The sequence below is a fragment of the Bombina bombina genome, chromosome 1 (assembly GCF_027579735.1).
Source record: "Bombina bombina isolate aBomBom1 chromosome 1, aBomBom1.pri, whole genome shotgun sequence".
In the NCBI taxonomy this organism is placed as follows: Eukaryota; Metazoa; Chordata; class Amphibia; order Anura; family Bombinatoridae; genus Bombina; species Bombina bombina.
Window position 1 is genome coordinate 1,449,919,692 of NC_069499.1, and position 16,453 is coordinate 1,449,936,144.

General features: G+C 41.9%; 1 protein-coding gene across 2 annotated transcripts in view; it reads left to right on the forward strand.

The window, feature by feature from the left end:
- Window positions 1–16,112, forward strand: part of LOC128652690 (zinc finger protein 239-like) — a 37,981-nt gene extending 21,869 nt beyond the window's left edge. For both annotated transcript variants that reach the window (XM_053705624.1, XM_053705631.1), the window contains one exon: window positions 12,082–16,112. In XM_053705624.1, coding sequence (XP_053561599.1) covers window positions 12,082–13,160 — 1,079 coding nt within the window. In that variant the 3' untranslated portion in view covers window positions 13,161–16,112. The remainder of the gene's footprint in view (window positions 1–12,081) is intronic.
- Window positions 16,113–16,453: the final 341 nt, after the last annotated feature.

The following is a 16,453-nucleotide window of genomic DNA, read 5'->3' on the forward strand; positions in this document are numbered from 1 at the left end:
TCCAGGAAAGTCAATTTATGACTACCGTGGATCTAAAGGATGCGTACCTACATATTCCTATCCACAAAGAACATCATCAGTTCCTAAGGTTCGCTTTTCTGGACAAGCATTACCAGTTTGTGGCCCTCCCATTCGGGTTAGCCACTGCTCCAAGGATTTTCACAAAGGTGCTAGGGTCCCTTCTAGCGGTTCTAAGACCGAGGGGCATTGCAGTAGTACCTTACTTGGACGACATTCTAATACAAGCGTCGTCCCTGTCAAAAGCAAAGGCTCATACAGACATCGTTCTGGCCTTTCTCAGATCACACGGATGGAAGGTGAACATAGAAAAAAGTTCTCTGTCTCCGTCGACAAGAGTTCCCTTCTTGGGAACAATAATAGATTCCTTAGAAATGAGTATTTTTCTGACAGAGGTCAGAAAATCAAAACTTCTAAGCTCTTGTCAAGCTCTTCATTCTGTTCCTCGTCCTTCCATAGCGCAGTGCATGGAAGTAGTAGGGTTGATGGTTGCAGCAATGGACATAGTTCCTTTTGAACAAATTCATCTAAGACCATTACAACTGTGCATGCTCAAACAGTGGAATGGGGATTATACAGACTTGTCTCCAATGATTCAAGTAGATCAGAAGACCAGAGATTCACTCCGTTGGTGGCTGACCCTGGACCATCTGTCCCAGGGAATGAGCTTCCGCAGACCAGAGTGGGTCATTGTCACGACCGACGCCAGTCTAGTGGGCTGGGGAGCGGTCTGGGAATCCCTGAAAGTTCAGGGTCTATGGTCTCGGGAAGAGTCTCTTCTCCCGATAAACATTCTGGAACTGAGAGCAATATTCAATGCTCTCAGGGCTTGGCCTCAACTAGCAAAGGCCAGATTGATAAGGTTCCAATCAGACAACATGACGACCGTTGCGTATATCAATCATCAGGGGGGAACAAGGAGTTCCCTGGCGATGAAAAAAGTGACCAAAATAATTCAATGGGTGGAGGATCACTCCTGCCACCTATCTGCGATCCACATCCCAGGTGTGGAAAACTGGGAGGCGAATTTTCTGAGTCGTCAGACATTCCATCCGGGGGAGTGGGAACTCCACCCAAAGATCTTTGCCCAAATAACCCAATAATGGGGCATTCCAGACATGGATCTGATGGCGTCTCGTCAGAACTTCAAGGTTCCTTGCTACGGGTCCAGATCCAGGGATCCCAAGGCGACTCTAGTAGATGCACTAGTAGCACCTTGGACCTTCAACCTAGCTTATGTATTTCCACCGTTTCCTCTCATTCCCAGGCTGGTAGCCAGGATCAATCAGGAGAGGGCCTCAGTGATCTTGATAGCTCCTGCGTGGCCAAGCAGGACTTGGTATGCAGACCTGGTGAATATGTCATCGGTTCCACCATGGAAGCTACCTTTGAGACAGGACCTTCTTGTTCAGGGTCCATTCGAACATCCAAATCTGGTCTCCCTCCAGCTGACGGCTTGGAGATTGAACGCTTGATTCTATCGAAGCGTGGGTTTTCAGATTCTGTGATAGATACTCTGGTTCAAGCCAGAAAAACGGTAACTAGAAAGATTTACCATAAAATATGGAAAAGATATATCTGTTGGTGTGAATCCAAAGGATTCCCATGGAATAAGATAAAAATTCCTAAGATTCTCTCCTTTCTACAAGAAGGTTTGGAGAAAGAATTATCTGCAAGTTCTCTAAAGGGACAGATCTCTGCTTTATCTGTCTTACTACACAAAAGACTGGCAGCTGTGCCAGATGTTCAAGCATTTGTTCAGGCTCTGGTTAGGATCAAGCCTGTTTACAGACCTTTGACTCCTCCCTGGAGTCTAAATCTAGTTCCTTCAGTTCTTCAAGGGGTTCCGTTTGAACCTTTACATTCCATAGATATTAAGTTACTATCTTGGAAAGTTTTGTTTTTGGTTGCTATTTCTTCTGCTAGAAGAGTTTCAGAGTTATCTGCTCTGCAGTGTTCTCCGCCCTATCTGGTGTTCCATGCAGATAAGGTGGTTTTGCGTACTAAGCCTGGTTTTCTTCCTAAGGTTGTTTCTAACAAGAATATTAACCAGGAGATAGTTGTACCTTCTTTATGTCCGAATCCAGTTTCAAAGAAGGAACGTTTGTTACACAATTTGGACGTAGTCCGTGCTCTAAAATTCTATTTAGAGGCTACAAAAGATTTCAGACAAACTTCTTCCTTGTTTGTTGTTTATTCTGGTAAAAGGAGAGGTCAAAAAGCGACTTCTACCTCTCTTTCCTTTTGGCTTAAAAGCATCATCCGATTGGCTTATGGGACTGCCAGACGGCAGCCTCCTGAAAGAATCACAGCTCACTCCACTAGGGCTGTGGCTTCCACATGGGCCTTCAAGAACGAGGCTTCTGTTGACCAGATATGTAAGGCAGCGACTTGGTCTTCACTGCACACTTTTGCCAAATTTTACAAATTTGATACTTTTGCTTCTTCGGAGGCTATTTTTGGGAGAAAGGTTTTGCAAGCTGTGGTGCCTTCCGTTTAGGTAACCTGATTTGCTCCCTCCCTTCATCCGTGTCCTAAAGCTTTGGTATTGGTTCCCACAAGTAAGGATGACGCCGTGGACCGGACACACCAATGTTGGAGAAAACAGAATTTATGATTACCTGATAAATTACTTTCTCCAACGGTGTGTCCGGTCCACGGCCCGCCCTGGTTTTTTAATCAGGTCTGATGAATTATTTTCTCTAACTACAGTCACCACGGTACCATATGGTTTCTCCTATATATATTTCCTCCTGTCCGTCGGTCGAATGACTGGGGTGGGCGGAGCCTAGGATGGACTATATGGCCAGCTTTGCTGGGACTCTTTGCCATTTCCTGTTGGGGAAGAGATATCCCACAAGTAAGGATGACGCCGTGGACCGGACACACCGTTGGAGAAAGTAATTTATCAGGTAAGCATAAATTCTGTTTTTTCCTTTATTATTACAATTGTGCCTGTTCAATGCTCCTATGACACCAAAAAGCCAAATCTGTAACCTGCAAATAGCTGGTTTAGACAATTTGAAGTATTTTGAAACCTAGGTTACAGATTCTGCTTTTTGCCCTCTGAGTATGGGGCACAACACAATTGTTAAAAAAAAAAACAATAGGGGGCGGAGCCATCAGCCATACTGAGCGGACGTGCACTGCAGGAGCTCTCCTCAGCAAAAGCCAATATAACCCCTTAAAATGTATAAATATTAGTGTATTTGCCTTGGGGTTATAGATAAAAACATTCAGCACTCAAGCCTCTTAGTTCATCACCCCAGGACTACCTCTTGCGCCTTAGCAAGTTACCGGACTGAGGGTCACATAGAAGTATACCGCGGCACTACGGAGCTATATCCTGACCGGCTGCCCTGAACACAACAGTCACCGCCAGCAGCTGTCACAGCATCTACCATCTGGACGCTTATTACAGCTCTCCTGCAGAGCTCCTGATACAGCAGGACATACTGTGCTGTCCCTCCCGGCACTTAGCTACACACGTTGAGGTGAGGATCTCCCGCATCACCGCTCATCACGCTTGCAGGTAAGAAACACACACGCTCCCCGCATGCCTCACTCTGGGCTCTAGTGAATTGGGGGATAGATCGGAGCCCACACTCAGTTTAGCTCCAGCTTCTGAGACAGAAGCACTATACACATAACAAGAGCAGCATTTTTGGCGCGAACAGACGCCATTTTCCCTCCACTAAGCACTATAACACCGGGAAGGGAGGGACCTTTCTACTTCCAACACTTTGCTCACTCTTACGATAAAAGGGGATCAGAAACGTCAGATTACTGACACACCAGTCTGCATATAGGAACTTCTGACTTCAGTTTCCCTATTGGGCATTAATTTGGAGTGCAGGGAAACAATTTTAAGTCTTCAAGAGACAGATACAGTGAACGTTACTCCTCAGCACTGCCTGCACAACACCACCTGAGCTCTGCTCTTTCTGGCTGCACCATCTCACATATTAAGCAGTCTGTTCAGTATCCTTACCCCACATGATACCACAGTTAAAACATCCCTGCAGCTATAAGGCAAAGGAAAAGCTACACAGCCGTAACTAAAAAGCTGAGCCTTTATTCCCTGAAAGTAACCCATTGCTCAGAGACACCAGAAATTAAAGACTTTAGCTACAGCTGATCACTCCCTTTCTTACCAACCTAACTGAAGTGATCTGTCTCATCACTTCTCTCTTCAGCCCCAGAGCACTTGAAAAGAGACACCCTACACTCCTGAAAATCGCACAGACCCCACTGAGATACTCCTATCTATTTTCCAAGAGTTCCCCTCTCCTCTCTTTCCTGCAATCACTTGGTGTTGCGGGTCATATCCACCTCTCTTTTTCCGGACTCGCCCAGAGGTGGTACTTTCCCTGGAGAGGGGTTACTACTAACCTACATCTGACTTACTAGCGAAGCCCCTGATTCTCCTGTTGTTAAGCTCTAGAGGAGGGATGGAGAGCTAGGGCTTCATGCTCTAGAGGTGCTGGCTTGATACCCCCCCAGTTATCATTTATCATAGGACAGCAATCCATCTTCATACTAGCTGAGGCCCGGAGGCTACCCCCTCTTATTATGGCGCAATCAGTCAAGAGAAAGCCAAAGCACCAGGACAACCCTAAGAGGACCTTGACTGACCACTTTCATAGCAAAAACCTCTTGCATCCAGATCTTTTGGGAGAAGATTCCAGAGACTCAACAGCCTTTACCTTTGAACATACCAAGCTTGACACCTCACGTAAAGATAAAACAGCACTCTCCCAATCTACCTTTCTAGAATCTATCAAACTATTAACTGACAAGATGGACACACACTACTCATCGCTTAGACAAGAACTTTGCCAATCAGTAAGCGAATTGAAGCAAGATATCTCCTCCCTTGGAGAGAGGACAGAGATCTTGGAGAGAAAGCACGAAGATCTAGCAACTGACCACTCCAATCTCCTGTCCTACTCCCAATCTCTGGCAAAACAGATCTCAGACCTGGAGTCTAAATTAGCGGACATAGAGGACAGATCCCACTGAAACAATCTTAGAATTCACGGCATCCCAGAAGATATCTCCTCATCTGAGTTCCAGAAATACCTGACCACCCTATTTAAGGATCTCCTAAACACAACAACAGAACAAGAACTTCTGATGGACAGAGCACATAGGGCTACACGCCCTCGCAACTCCACTCCTGACACCCCTAGAGATGTTATACTACGTTTGCACTACTATATGACCAAAGAGAGAATTATGTGAGCCGCTTTCATCAACAAACCCCTCAAGGAACCTTATCAAAACCTTCAAATCTTTCCGGACCTGTCCCCACACATGCTAGCCAAAAGGAGAACTTTTCATCAGTTTACGTTAGCGCTGAGACAGCATAAGATCAAATACAGGTGGGGATTCCCCGTGAAGCTTTTCGTGCAACATCAGGACCGCTCCTACATGATTTCATGTGTAGATCAGGGCATGAAACTCCTTAACACCTTGGATCTGCTCGGGACTTCTGACCCCCTTCCCAAGAAAACAAGAAAAGTAAGCGGCCTTAACACCTCAGCCCCAGAGTGGCGCTCACGCAATTCCATTCCCTCACACCAGGTGTCAGAACTGCCTTGATGTAAATCTTTACGCTCCTTGTTTCTACCACAGCTCACCGGCTTCCCACCAGGAACGCTCTGTTAATTGGGAGAAAATAGAGAAATGTATGAAAGCTCATACTAAGGGTTGGAGTGAATGCACGGGTACACATCTTACTCTCTTCCCCTCCTTAACCCTCAACTCCCTTAAACAGGATCTCCGTATTGGATGGCCTCCGGACAGGTAAGCCTAGAGCTCACATACGGGTACTTATCTTACCCCACCTTAGCTCATGGCTATCCATTTACTTGTTTACAGTTTACTTTATGTTTTATGTATAGTCTATACGATTTCATTGTTTTGTGATTTGTTTCACTATGTTATCCTAGAGAACGACCGTAGTCATCCAGCCTTATTATATTGGACTTTAATTGATGTGTTAATGTACTAGACTGACAAGTCCCTAGACTTGCTCCTACTCCTAGGTTTACACAAATACACTTTAAAATGTTTGCCTCAAAGAGAGGTTATCTGTTAACGAGTATTGTGATGCTTATATACCATTAATGTTCTGTGCTTAGTTTAACGTTGTTTACTTTAAAGAAATATATTAATCCTTCTGTCACGCCAGTGAAAATGATTGTTAGATTTGGCCTTACATATCTTATAAATGCACTATGCTGACAATTTTTCAGGATCTGTTTCTCTTTTTAGGTTTATATTCAATCACTTTAAAATTTCCTACCTCAACTTGTAGATATGTGTTGTCTGGTATGGAGCTTTTCTGTCACAAACACATATACGTCCCCCCTCTCCTTCACCCGTATAGATTCTCCCTTCTATGCCTCTTATATCTCTCTAATCCCCAGCTCCCTTCAAGATAACTCCCCAAAAAGCTTTCCGCCTACTACAACTACAGTGCTTTATACAACCCCATAACCTGCTGCTCCTCCCCAACTAACCTATCAATTAAACTGGGGGGGTGTTGTCCCCAGCACCTCCCCACCTCCTCACACCTTCAATATCTTTACTCCCCCAGCTCCTATTCACACACTACCATCACCCACCACCTCCCTGGTCTTTCCGGGGTCTCGTTACCTCTCTCCCGCTGTTATCTATTTCCCTTTATTATTCTTTTCCTACCTATTACTAGTCAGCTCTAATTTCTACTTGCTTACTGACCTTGTGTAGATCTATCATCCCAGGCTCCGCCCCCCTACCCCCCCTTACCCCCTTTTTTCTCTAACCTCTGCATCTACTGTTTCATCCCGTATTATTTTTCTGCGCCATATCACTCTCCATACCCCCCCACCTTTAACCCATTATTCTTTTAACCAAAGCGGCTTTGGACCGCTGTCTCCCCTCCCTATAAAAAATAATTAAGAAAGTGAAATATATCCCATTTTGCTGTGTCTGTATACTGTTGGTACTCTCGTCACACTAACTCCAGTTTACCCAAACTACTTTTAGGTATTCATAACGGAAAACACTCTATCACCTAACCCATCTTCCTCCCTCTTCCTCCCCCTCCCCCCCCCTTTTTTTTTTCTCTCTTCTCCCCCCCTTTCTCCAGCTTCTAACCCCACAATACCATGGAGGGACTCCACCTACTCACTCTTAACGTACAAGGGCTAAATTCTCTTACCAAACGCAGTTTATTATTTACTTTTCTGGGCAAAAAACACATAGACGTCGCCTTCGTCCAGGAGACCCACTGGACTCCTGAACCTGAGATCACCCACACTTCCAGACATTTCCCTATACTCTTAGAAGCCACGTTCCCCTCCAAATCCAGAGGGGTAGCTATTTATATAGGCAAAAATGTCACCTATGACCCGATATATATTGAATCCGACCCCCAGGTGAGGTTTATCATCGCCATATGTAAACTAAATACCCGTTTAGTTACCCTTCTCAACGTCTATGCTCCGAACGTCAAACAAGTGAAATTTCTTAGAACCCTTCTCAAGTCAGTAGCAACAATTAAACAGAGAGACCTTATATTTCTTAGGGGACTGTAACTTAATCTGGGACCTGAGACTAGAGAGAATGGGACCCCCACTCTCTAGGATTGATAGAGCAACTCACTCTCTCTCCTCGGCCTTTCAATTACTAATCGCACAGCATGATTTATACGACATATGGCGTGCCCTACATCCGCAAGACAGGGAATTTACTTTTTATTCCTCCCCACATAAGTCACACACACGCATCGACTCTTTTTTCTCTAATGCTAAATTCTTGGACAACATTCACTCCATATTCATCACCCCAGTTTCTTGGTCCGATCACGACTCACTTCACCTACATTTAGGTCCACAAGTTAGACCCTCCCCCATGATATGGCACATACAAGATTGGACTATTACAGATCCTCTCCTTAAAACAGCCCTCCAGAACAAAATCTCTGACTATATTGCCCTTAACGATGATAATCAGACCACTGCTCAAAATCTTTGGGCCACACTGAAGGCAGTAACGAGGGGTCACCTTATACAATTTGAACTTGAAGCCCGCTCGAAAAGTAGAGCCACCCTATCCTCCCTGAATATCCAACTTCATAATCTAAAGTCTGCCCTCTGCCACACCTACTCTCCCACCATAAATAACGAAATAGTCAAAACATCGAAGCTAATCCAAACCCTAGAACTAAAAAAACCCCACAACATGCTAGAGAAATTTAAAAAGATCTATTACCACCAAGGCAATAAAGCCTCCACTCTTTTAGCCTCTAAACTCAAGAACCGAACAGCCCAGAGTAATGTCCATACAAACCTCTCCGGGAACACACGTGTATGCTCTGGCAGACATTGGGAATACCTTTAGACAATACTACTTAAACCTATACAACATAGAAGCGAACCTAGAATCTCCACCTTGCCCCGTGGCGGACATCTCTGCGCACCTTAAATCTCTCGCTCTCCCCTCGCTGACCCCAGAGGATATCTCCTCCCTTACAACCCCGATAACAACGGAGGAAATATCGAAAATTATCCAAAATCTGAAACTAGGAAAAGCCCCTGGCCCCGATGGTTTTACAGCCAGATTCTACAAAGCCTTCCACCCCCAGATAGCTCCCATTCTCTGCAGATTCTTCCAAGAGATATTCTCAGGAGTCGCCTTCACTGCAGAATTCCTAGAAGCCGTGATAATCACAATTTTAAAACCAGGTAAACCCCCGATCTTTGCAGTAGCTATGGCCCCATTTCCTTTATTAACCTTGATACCAAGATTTATGCCAAACTCCTAGCCAATAGAATCTCAAAAGTTATCTCTCCTCTCATCGCGAATGATCAGGTTGGATTTATCCCAAATAGAGGAGGCACAGGCGCATCCAGGCGGATACTCGATGTCCTCCACGTTGCAGATCAAAGAGGCGCTCCCTTCCTGGCCCTGTCGCTTGATGCTGAAAAAGCGTTTGACAGGGTCAGGTGGGATTACCTATGGGAAACCATGAGCATCTTCCAATTCCCTGTCGCCTTCACATTGGCGATAAAAGCCCTCTATAATCACCCTTCGGCCACTGTGCGAGGAGTTGGGTTCCAGTCTTCTAAATTCACTATAGCAAATGGCACCAGACAGGGCTGCCCTTTATCCCCTCTCCTGTTTGCTTTGGCCATAGAACCCTTAGCCCAATCCATTAGACAAGACTCCCGAATTGTAGGCCTCCCCATTGGACCTCATACTCATAAAATCTCCCTTTACGTGGATGACATCACCCTTTTTCTAACATCGCCCAAAGAATCCCTCCCCGCAGTTTTTACTACCCTACAACAGTTTGGCAACTTGAGCTTTTATAGGCTCAATGTTGCCAAAACAGAGGCTCTCTCTATAAATATCCCTACTAACGACCTTGCCTCCCTACAGACGACATACCACTTCCAGTGGAAAATTTTGTCTCTCAAGATCTTGGGAGTCCATCTTGGCCCAGACCCTGCCATCACCATAGCGCAGAACTATTCAGATAGGCTTTTAGAATTCAAAAGATTGCTCAAAACATGGGAGTTCCACGAGATTTCCTGGACAGGACACATTGCTGTGGTTAAGATGTCCCTCCTCCCCAAGATCACATACTTCCTAAGATCCATTCCATATAACATCCCTAGAGCACTCCTCAATAGATATCAAAGTCTGATCACCTTATATGTATGGAGAGATCGCAGACCTAGAACATCTGGACGCACGCTAGAAAAGCCGACCTAACAAGGAGGTTTAGCCTTACCCAACATGATTTCATACTATAAAGCTGCTAGACTGTCACATATCCTCTGTTGGAACGACCCTAAAAGACAACTAAATTGGTATACATTAGAGTCCTCATTACTGACCCCTGGTATAAGCCTTACTGACCTCCTGTGGATTCCTACACACCATAGACGAGCCATTGACAGCCTGCATCCTATTTTTAAACATGCATTACAACTTTGGGACCAGACAAGACATAATTCAGACATCTCCCCCCACCCTTCCCCCATGCTTACAATATCAGCCGCGCTCTACTGCCTCCCAGACTCCCATCACGACTTATGGCCACAACTGCAAACACTTCAAGTGTCAGACTTTTATGAAAACGATATATGGCTTTCACACCCTGCAGTATGCACTAAATTTAAACTCCCCCCTAGGCTAAACTTTGAGGGATGCCGTCTGAGCACCCGTTTACGCACTTGGGGCTACCCCAAACAGGCACTACGACCGATGACAGCCTGGGAAAAGGCATGGCTGGGAGCGCATAATGTCAAACACCTCTTGTCCTTTCATCATTCTTCTCACCAACCCACACCCTTCCCTTAAAATATCACAACACCATGCTTGGGAAAGAGAAATTGGGTTCTCTGTGACTTTAGATGTTTGGCATTCCAGAATCATGATAACCAAAAAATTCCTTCACTGTGCCACCCTCTGGGAACTGCACTATAAAATCCTAGTTCGCTGGCACCTTGTCCCAATCATGTTACATAAGATTTACCAATCACAATCCCCCGAGTGCTGGAGAAGGTGCAAAACTCATGGTTCAGCACTACATATTTGGTGGTCGTGCCCGGTGGTTCAGCCATTATGGAGGAGGGAATACGCACTCCTCCAATCACTCAGCCTCACTCCCCCATTCACCCCAGAAGTAGCCCTTCTACACATGCAGATGCCCAATCTTACCCCCTCAGGGGAAGCCCTTACAATCTATGTCCTCATGGCCACAAAATTTGCCCAAGCCCTAGCCAGAGCTTGGAAAGAGGAGGGATCACCCGCTCTCTCCCAGATAATCTCCACTGTGCACTATGTCGGACAAATGGAACAGTACTCGTATAAAGTCCTAGACAAGGTGGACTCCTTCCACGAGATCTGTCTCCCATGGCTTACGAAATTCCCAAAATGGGACACAAATCTTAAGCCTCCTCCCTAGAGTATCTCCTCCCTCCCCCCCCCCTTTTTTTTTTTCTCTTTCTCTCTTTTCTTCTCCCTTCTCCTCACCCTCCTCTCTTCCCCCTTATTATTAACGCTCACAAATTCTGTTTTTCTCTATCTTAAAAACATATAGATACAAACATCTTCATACTATTAACAACAGACAAGACTACCAGATATATTTTCATTATAGATCACTTTCAGAAAAAGAGACCCTTTCTGTGCCTTTCTATTTTGCTTATTATTTACCTATATGTGCATAAATATTCTGTTTTAATAACATCTTCATATGTATCACTTCTGTACATGTAGATGGCTTCATCATGTATCATTTTAAGGCACTGTTTTGATATCTGTCGTCTCAATAAAAAATTTTGTTAAAAAAAACAATAGGTGTTAAATTCTTGCATGTCATGTTTGCACAGGTTGTAAAAGCAAATATAGGGTTAGAGGTGATTTTGGAACAAGTTAGCTCATTTTTAGTCACAATCTAGCACATAACACTCCAAGATAATTACGTCATTTTTCACATAAGCTACTCATTTGCATATAAAATCTTCTCATTGTGCATGAACTGTAGTTTGATTTGAATGAGATGAATCATATTGTATAAACTACCAAGTCTCAAGGCAATGGAGGCAAACTTGAAGTATCAGAATGTAGTCATCCATGAGCTGAACCTTCTCTGGCTATTTCTACTTGTGTGTGGTATCTTTTAGGTATTTTGACTTTGAAGAGTGGAAATAATAGTTCTATTGTTGCCCAGGGACACACTTCCACCAGCTTAAAACACAAAACTAGTACAGTAAGCAACAGACATCTGCTAATATACATTGCTAAACACCCACTTTTTTGTACAATAAAGAAAAATGATAAATTAATCTGTTTAACACTCTTCTCTTGTACCCATAAGTAAATTCATTTTTTATTATTATCTGTATTTTTAATGAGACAAAACTACTCAGTGCTATACAAGGTGTACAATAAAGATAGTGGTGTAAAAAAGTAATTCACATTTCACATTTTATATTATTTGTGTGAGATTTATGTGTTAGCTGAATATTAATTTTTCATTGCTAACTTTTTACTTCACAGATAGTGAATCTTCAAGTGGGCATGAATCCCCAGTATTGGATAAAGAAAAGAGAATGACCAAATATCCTCTTCGAAAACATTCTAAAGAATCCTCTCAGAATTCTGGGGACGAACTCACAACTGATGATGAGCATTGTTCTAATGAAAGTGAAGAGGCACAACCTAAACCCAATGAGAAGAAGAGTGATCTTCCCACTCGCAAACCCCCAGTAGATCCTAAAGGTAGATGCCGGAAGCGAAGCAAAAACAATTCAGAGATATCGGAGATTGCAATTGATTGTACATCATACAAAGCACAAAAAACCTATATATGTACTGAATGTGGCAGAACCTGCATTTCAAGTTCACATCTTGTTATACATCAGAGATCTCACACAGGAGAGAGGCCTTTTTCATGTACAGATTGTGGGAAAAGTTTTGCTAGAAGATCGTCACTTGTAATTCATGAAAGAATCCATACTGGAGAAAGGCCATATACATGTACACATTGCGGGAAAAGCTTTACCAGTAGTGCCACTTTATCTACACATATAAGAATTCATACTGGTGAAAAACCATATGTATGCTGGAAATGTGGGAAAAGCTTCACTAGTAACTCTTCCCTATTTATACATAACAGAACACATACCGGAGAAAGACCTTATATATGTATTGAATGTGGAAAAAACTTTTCTTGTAAATCTGCTCTTGTGATACACAAGAGATCTCACACAGGAGAGAAACCATATACTTGTGAGCAATGTGGCAAAAGTTTTGCTGATAATTCAAGGCTTGTTAAACACAAGACAGCTCATACTGGGGACTGGGCTTACGTATGCACAGTGTGTGGCAAAGGTTTTACTTGTTATTCAAATCTTAATGTGCATCAGAGATCCCACACAGGCGAGAGGCCATATGCATGCAATAAATGTGATAAAAGATTTGCTCTTAATAGAGATCTTGTTAGACACCAGACAACACACACAGGAGAGAGACCATTTTCATGTTCTGAATGCGGCAAGAGCTTTAGTCGTAAGGCACATCTTACTACACACTTGAAAATTCACGCAAGATCAAAGACAAAGATAGGCTGCGAATGAAGATCATAGTTTTAAAGGAAGTGTAAGATCGGCGAAGCTTGGTATTGTAAAATTGTTTATATTCCACAAATACAACATATAAAGTCATCTGAAAGACTAAACAAAAAATACTGGGACTTTGTTACAAAGGCAAAGAGTTGCATATGTCATGCTACAAATATTTCTACTGTAAAATGTGTTCTTCAATAATGCATCTGTGTAACAGCAACATTAAATACATCATGCATGTTTAGATTTTTTATTTTACATTATATTTGTAAATAGCTCACATTCGTGAAAGCAGATTAGTATGTTTTGTATGATTGGGCTGTAAAATGTTAGAAATCTATGTATAAGCACTATATATGGTTATGTACCACTGGTTTACTGTTTTCTAAAGCCTATAATTATGGTTGACTTTAGGGGTTTGTGACAAGGGTAGTCATACAAGATCCTAAGCTGGAGAATAGCAAGATATGCAGCAATGACAACAGGAAGCAGTAGGCAAGCTGCCAAATGTTCCTTTATTTACCGATATTATTTGACTCCATGCTTGTGCAGTGCTAACTTTAGCTATTTGGGAAAGGTTACTACCTTATTTCTGTAGGAGTGAGCTTCTACAGCACTCGCACATAAGAAAGAAAAAAAAAAGTGAAATGTACCACTACCAAGAGAAATACACAGACATATTAAGTAATCTCTCTATATGTGGTTTTGGAATCTAAGTAGTAAATTCACTAATCTGTGGGTTAAATGTCACAAGTTAAAATGAAATAAAAGTAAAAATGAAACCTTTCTGATTGAGACACAAAACAGTTGCAAACACTGCTGCTGTATTTAAAGGGACAGTCTAGTCAAAATTAAACTTTTATGATTCAGATAGGGTATGTCATTTTAAACACTTTTATCATTAAATTTGCTTGGTATGGTATTCTTTGTTAAAAGCTAAACCTAGGTAGGCTCATATGCTAAAATCTAAGCCCTTGAAGTCTGCCTCTTATCTCAGTGCAAAACATTTTTTATTTTTTTTTGCTAAAATGCAAGTCTGTCAAAATAAGTGAAATAAGGGGGCAGTCTCCAGAGGCTTAAATACAAAGTAATAATGGAGGTAAAAAGTATATTAATATAACCATGTTGGTTATGCAAAACTAGGGAATGGTTAATAAAACGGATTATCAATCTTTTTTTTTTTTTAAATTACAATTCTGGAGTAGACTGTTCCTTTAAGACACATGCATGCGTCTGACCCTAGTTAGGCATGCTCTTTGAAAAAGCATACAAACAAAACAAAATACATTGCATAATAAAAGTACATTTTAAAGTTTTTGTTTTTGTAATGGCAATGGACTTAGCTGAGTCATCATCAGCATATAAAACTTATTTTGTGTCCCCTTACGTCCAAAGTCAAAATTAAAGTTGCATAATTCAGAGCATTAATTGACTGAATTGACTCAATGATCTACGTTTTGTAGTGATCGTTCCAGAGCATAATAAGTTATCTTATTCTTGGAACTTCTCAGGTTGTTATACTTGACTGAGGAGCAGAAAATAAATATAATTTACTATAGGCAGAGGAAGGTCATAAAAAGATATCTAAATACTTTTCACTTTCATTCCACTGTCTGAAATGTCATTATTAAATGGAAATTAGCCCCAAACTTTCCTTTCATGATTCAGATAGAGCATGTTTTAAACAACTTTCCAATGTATTTCTATTATCAAATTAGCTTAATTATCTCTGCATCTTTTCTTGAAGGAGCAGCAATTCACTACTGGGAGCTAGCGGAGCACATCATGTGAGCCAATAACGAGACATATATGTGCAGCCACCAATTAGCTCCCAGTAGTGCCTTGCTACTCCTGAGCCTACCTAGGTAAGTTTTTCAACAAATAATCCTATATTATAAAAGGCCAAGTATGTTTGTCAGATGCAGTCATGTGCAGTTGAGAATGCGCAAGGACAAACATACCTGGCCTTTAACCGCAGCGCGAGATAGCTGCAGGAAGCTCCAGCACTCTCAGCTGTTATGTTACAGCTGAGAGCCGGAGTTCCTGAAGCTCCAGGCATCTGCCGCATATGGAACCGGAGCACGATGAAGGGATATGGATAGAGGGATAGAGATAGGGATAGAGGGAGAGGGATAGATGGATAAAGGGATAGAAGGATAGAGACAGAGGGATAGAGGTATAGGTGTATTTCTTTCCTTAAATATGTTCGCCATTGTACACAGGCTTTAACACTCGTATTATGATAAATTAGATAATGGAAGATAATGGAAGAAAATTGTAAAGTTATTTACAAGTTTATGCTCTATCTATTACTGTTCCTTTAAGTGGAGTTGTTGAAGTCAAGACAAGACCTGGAAGGCCAAGAAAAATATCTAATAGAACTGCTCAGAAAGAAACAAACAAAAGCCCTGTTTCACTAATGCAAACACAGCTTTAAGAAGACATTAGACCAGTATCTAATCCATTTGAAGAGCTTTGCAGAAAAATATTGTATGTGTGCCCTGAGACTTTTTAGCTTAGTTTTCTGAACAATTGTAAACCATATGTATTCCTGCTAACCTACCCAACTTACATGATATTTCCAAGTCCTCATGATTTTATGGTATTTTAAGGTGAGCTAAAGTAAATTATATCAAAAGGATAATATGGGATACAGCACCTTTTTTCCTTCCTTTCCCGTGGCAAGGAGCAGGACTAGCCAGGTCCCAATGTATAACTGTAAATAAGTAGATTTCCAGCCTCCAGGGAAAAATTAAAAGACCTTTATTTCTCTTTTACAGGGTCCATGAAACAAACAACAACGTTTCAAACCACTCACTGGTTCTTAATCATGTCTAATTAATCTATGTACAGGTGTACCTTTTATACCTGATACATCAGTTTATCTATACAATATTGCCATCTTGTGGTCTTTTGTTAAAATTGCATGTATACAATATGAAATAAACAGTTTTATTTTCCTTATTCAGTTTTCCTATATATTTCACATGTATGTATTAAAATATTATACTAAAATCACAAAACTAACCTACCTATACATATTAAAAAAAAAATCAGAATATTAGCAAAACAGATCTCACTATAATGTATGTAACTTTGATGAATTCTTTGCAATTTACAAAAATAAAGACCAATCAAAGTCTCTATTCAGGCCACTGGGTTCTAAAGTATTCAATTTATTTATCCAAAACATTTCTTTCTTTTTGAGCATATGTTCCCTGTCACCTCCTCTCCTTGGTTTATCAATGTGATCTACAACTTGGAACCGCAACTGGCTTATATTGTGTCCCATGGAGAGGAAGTGA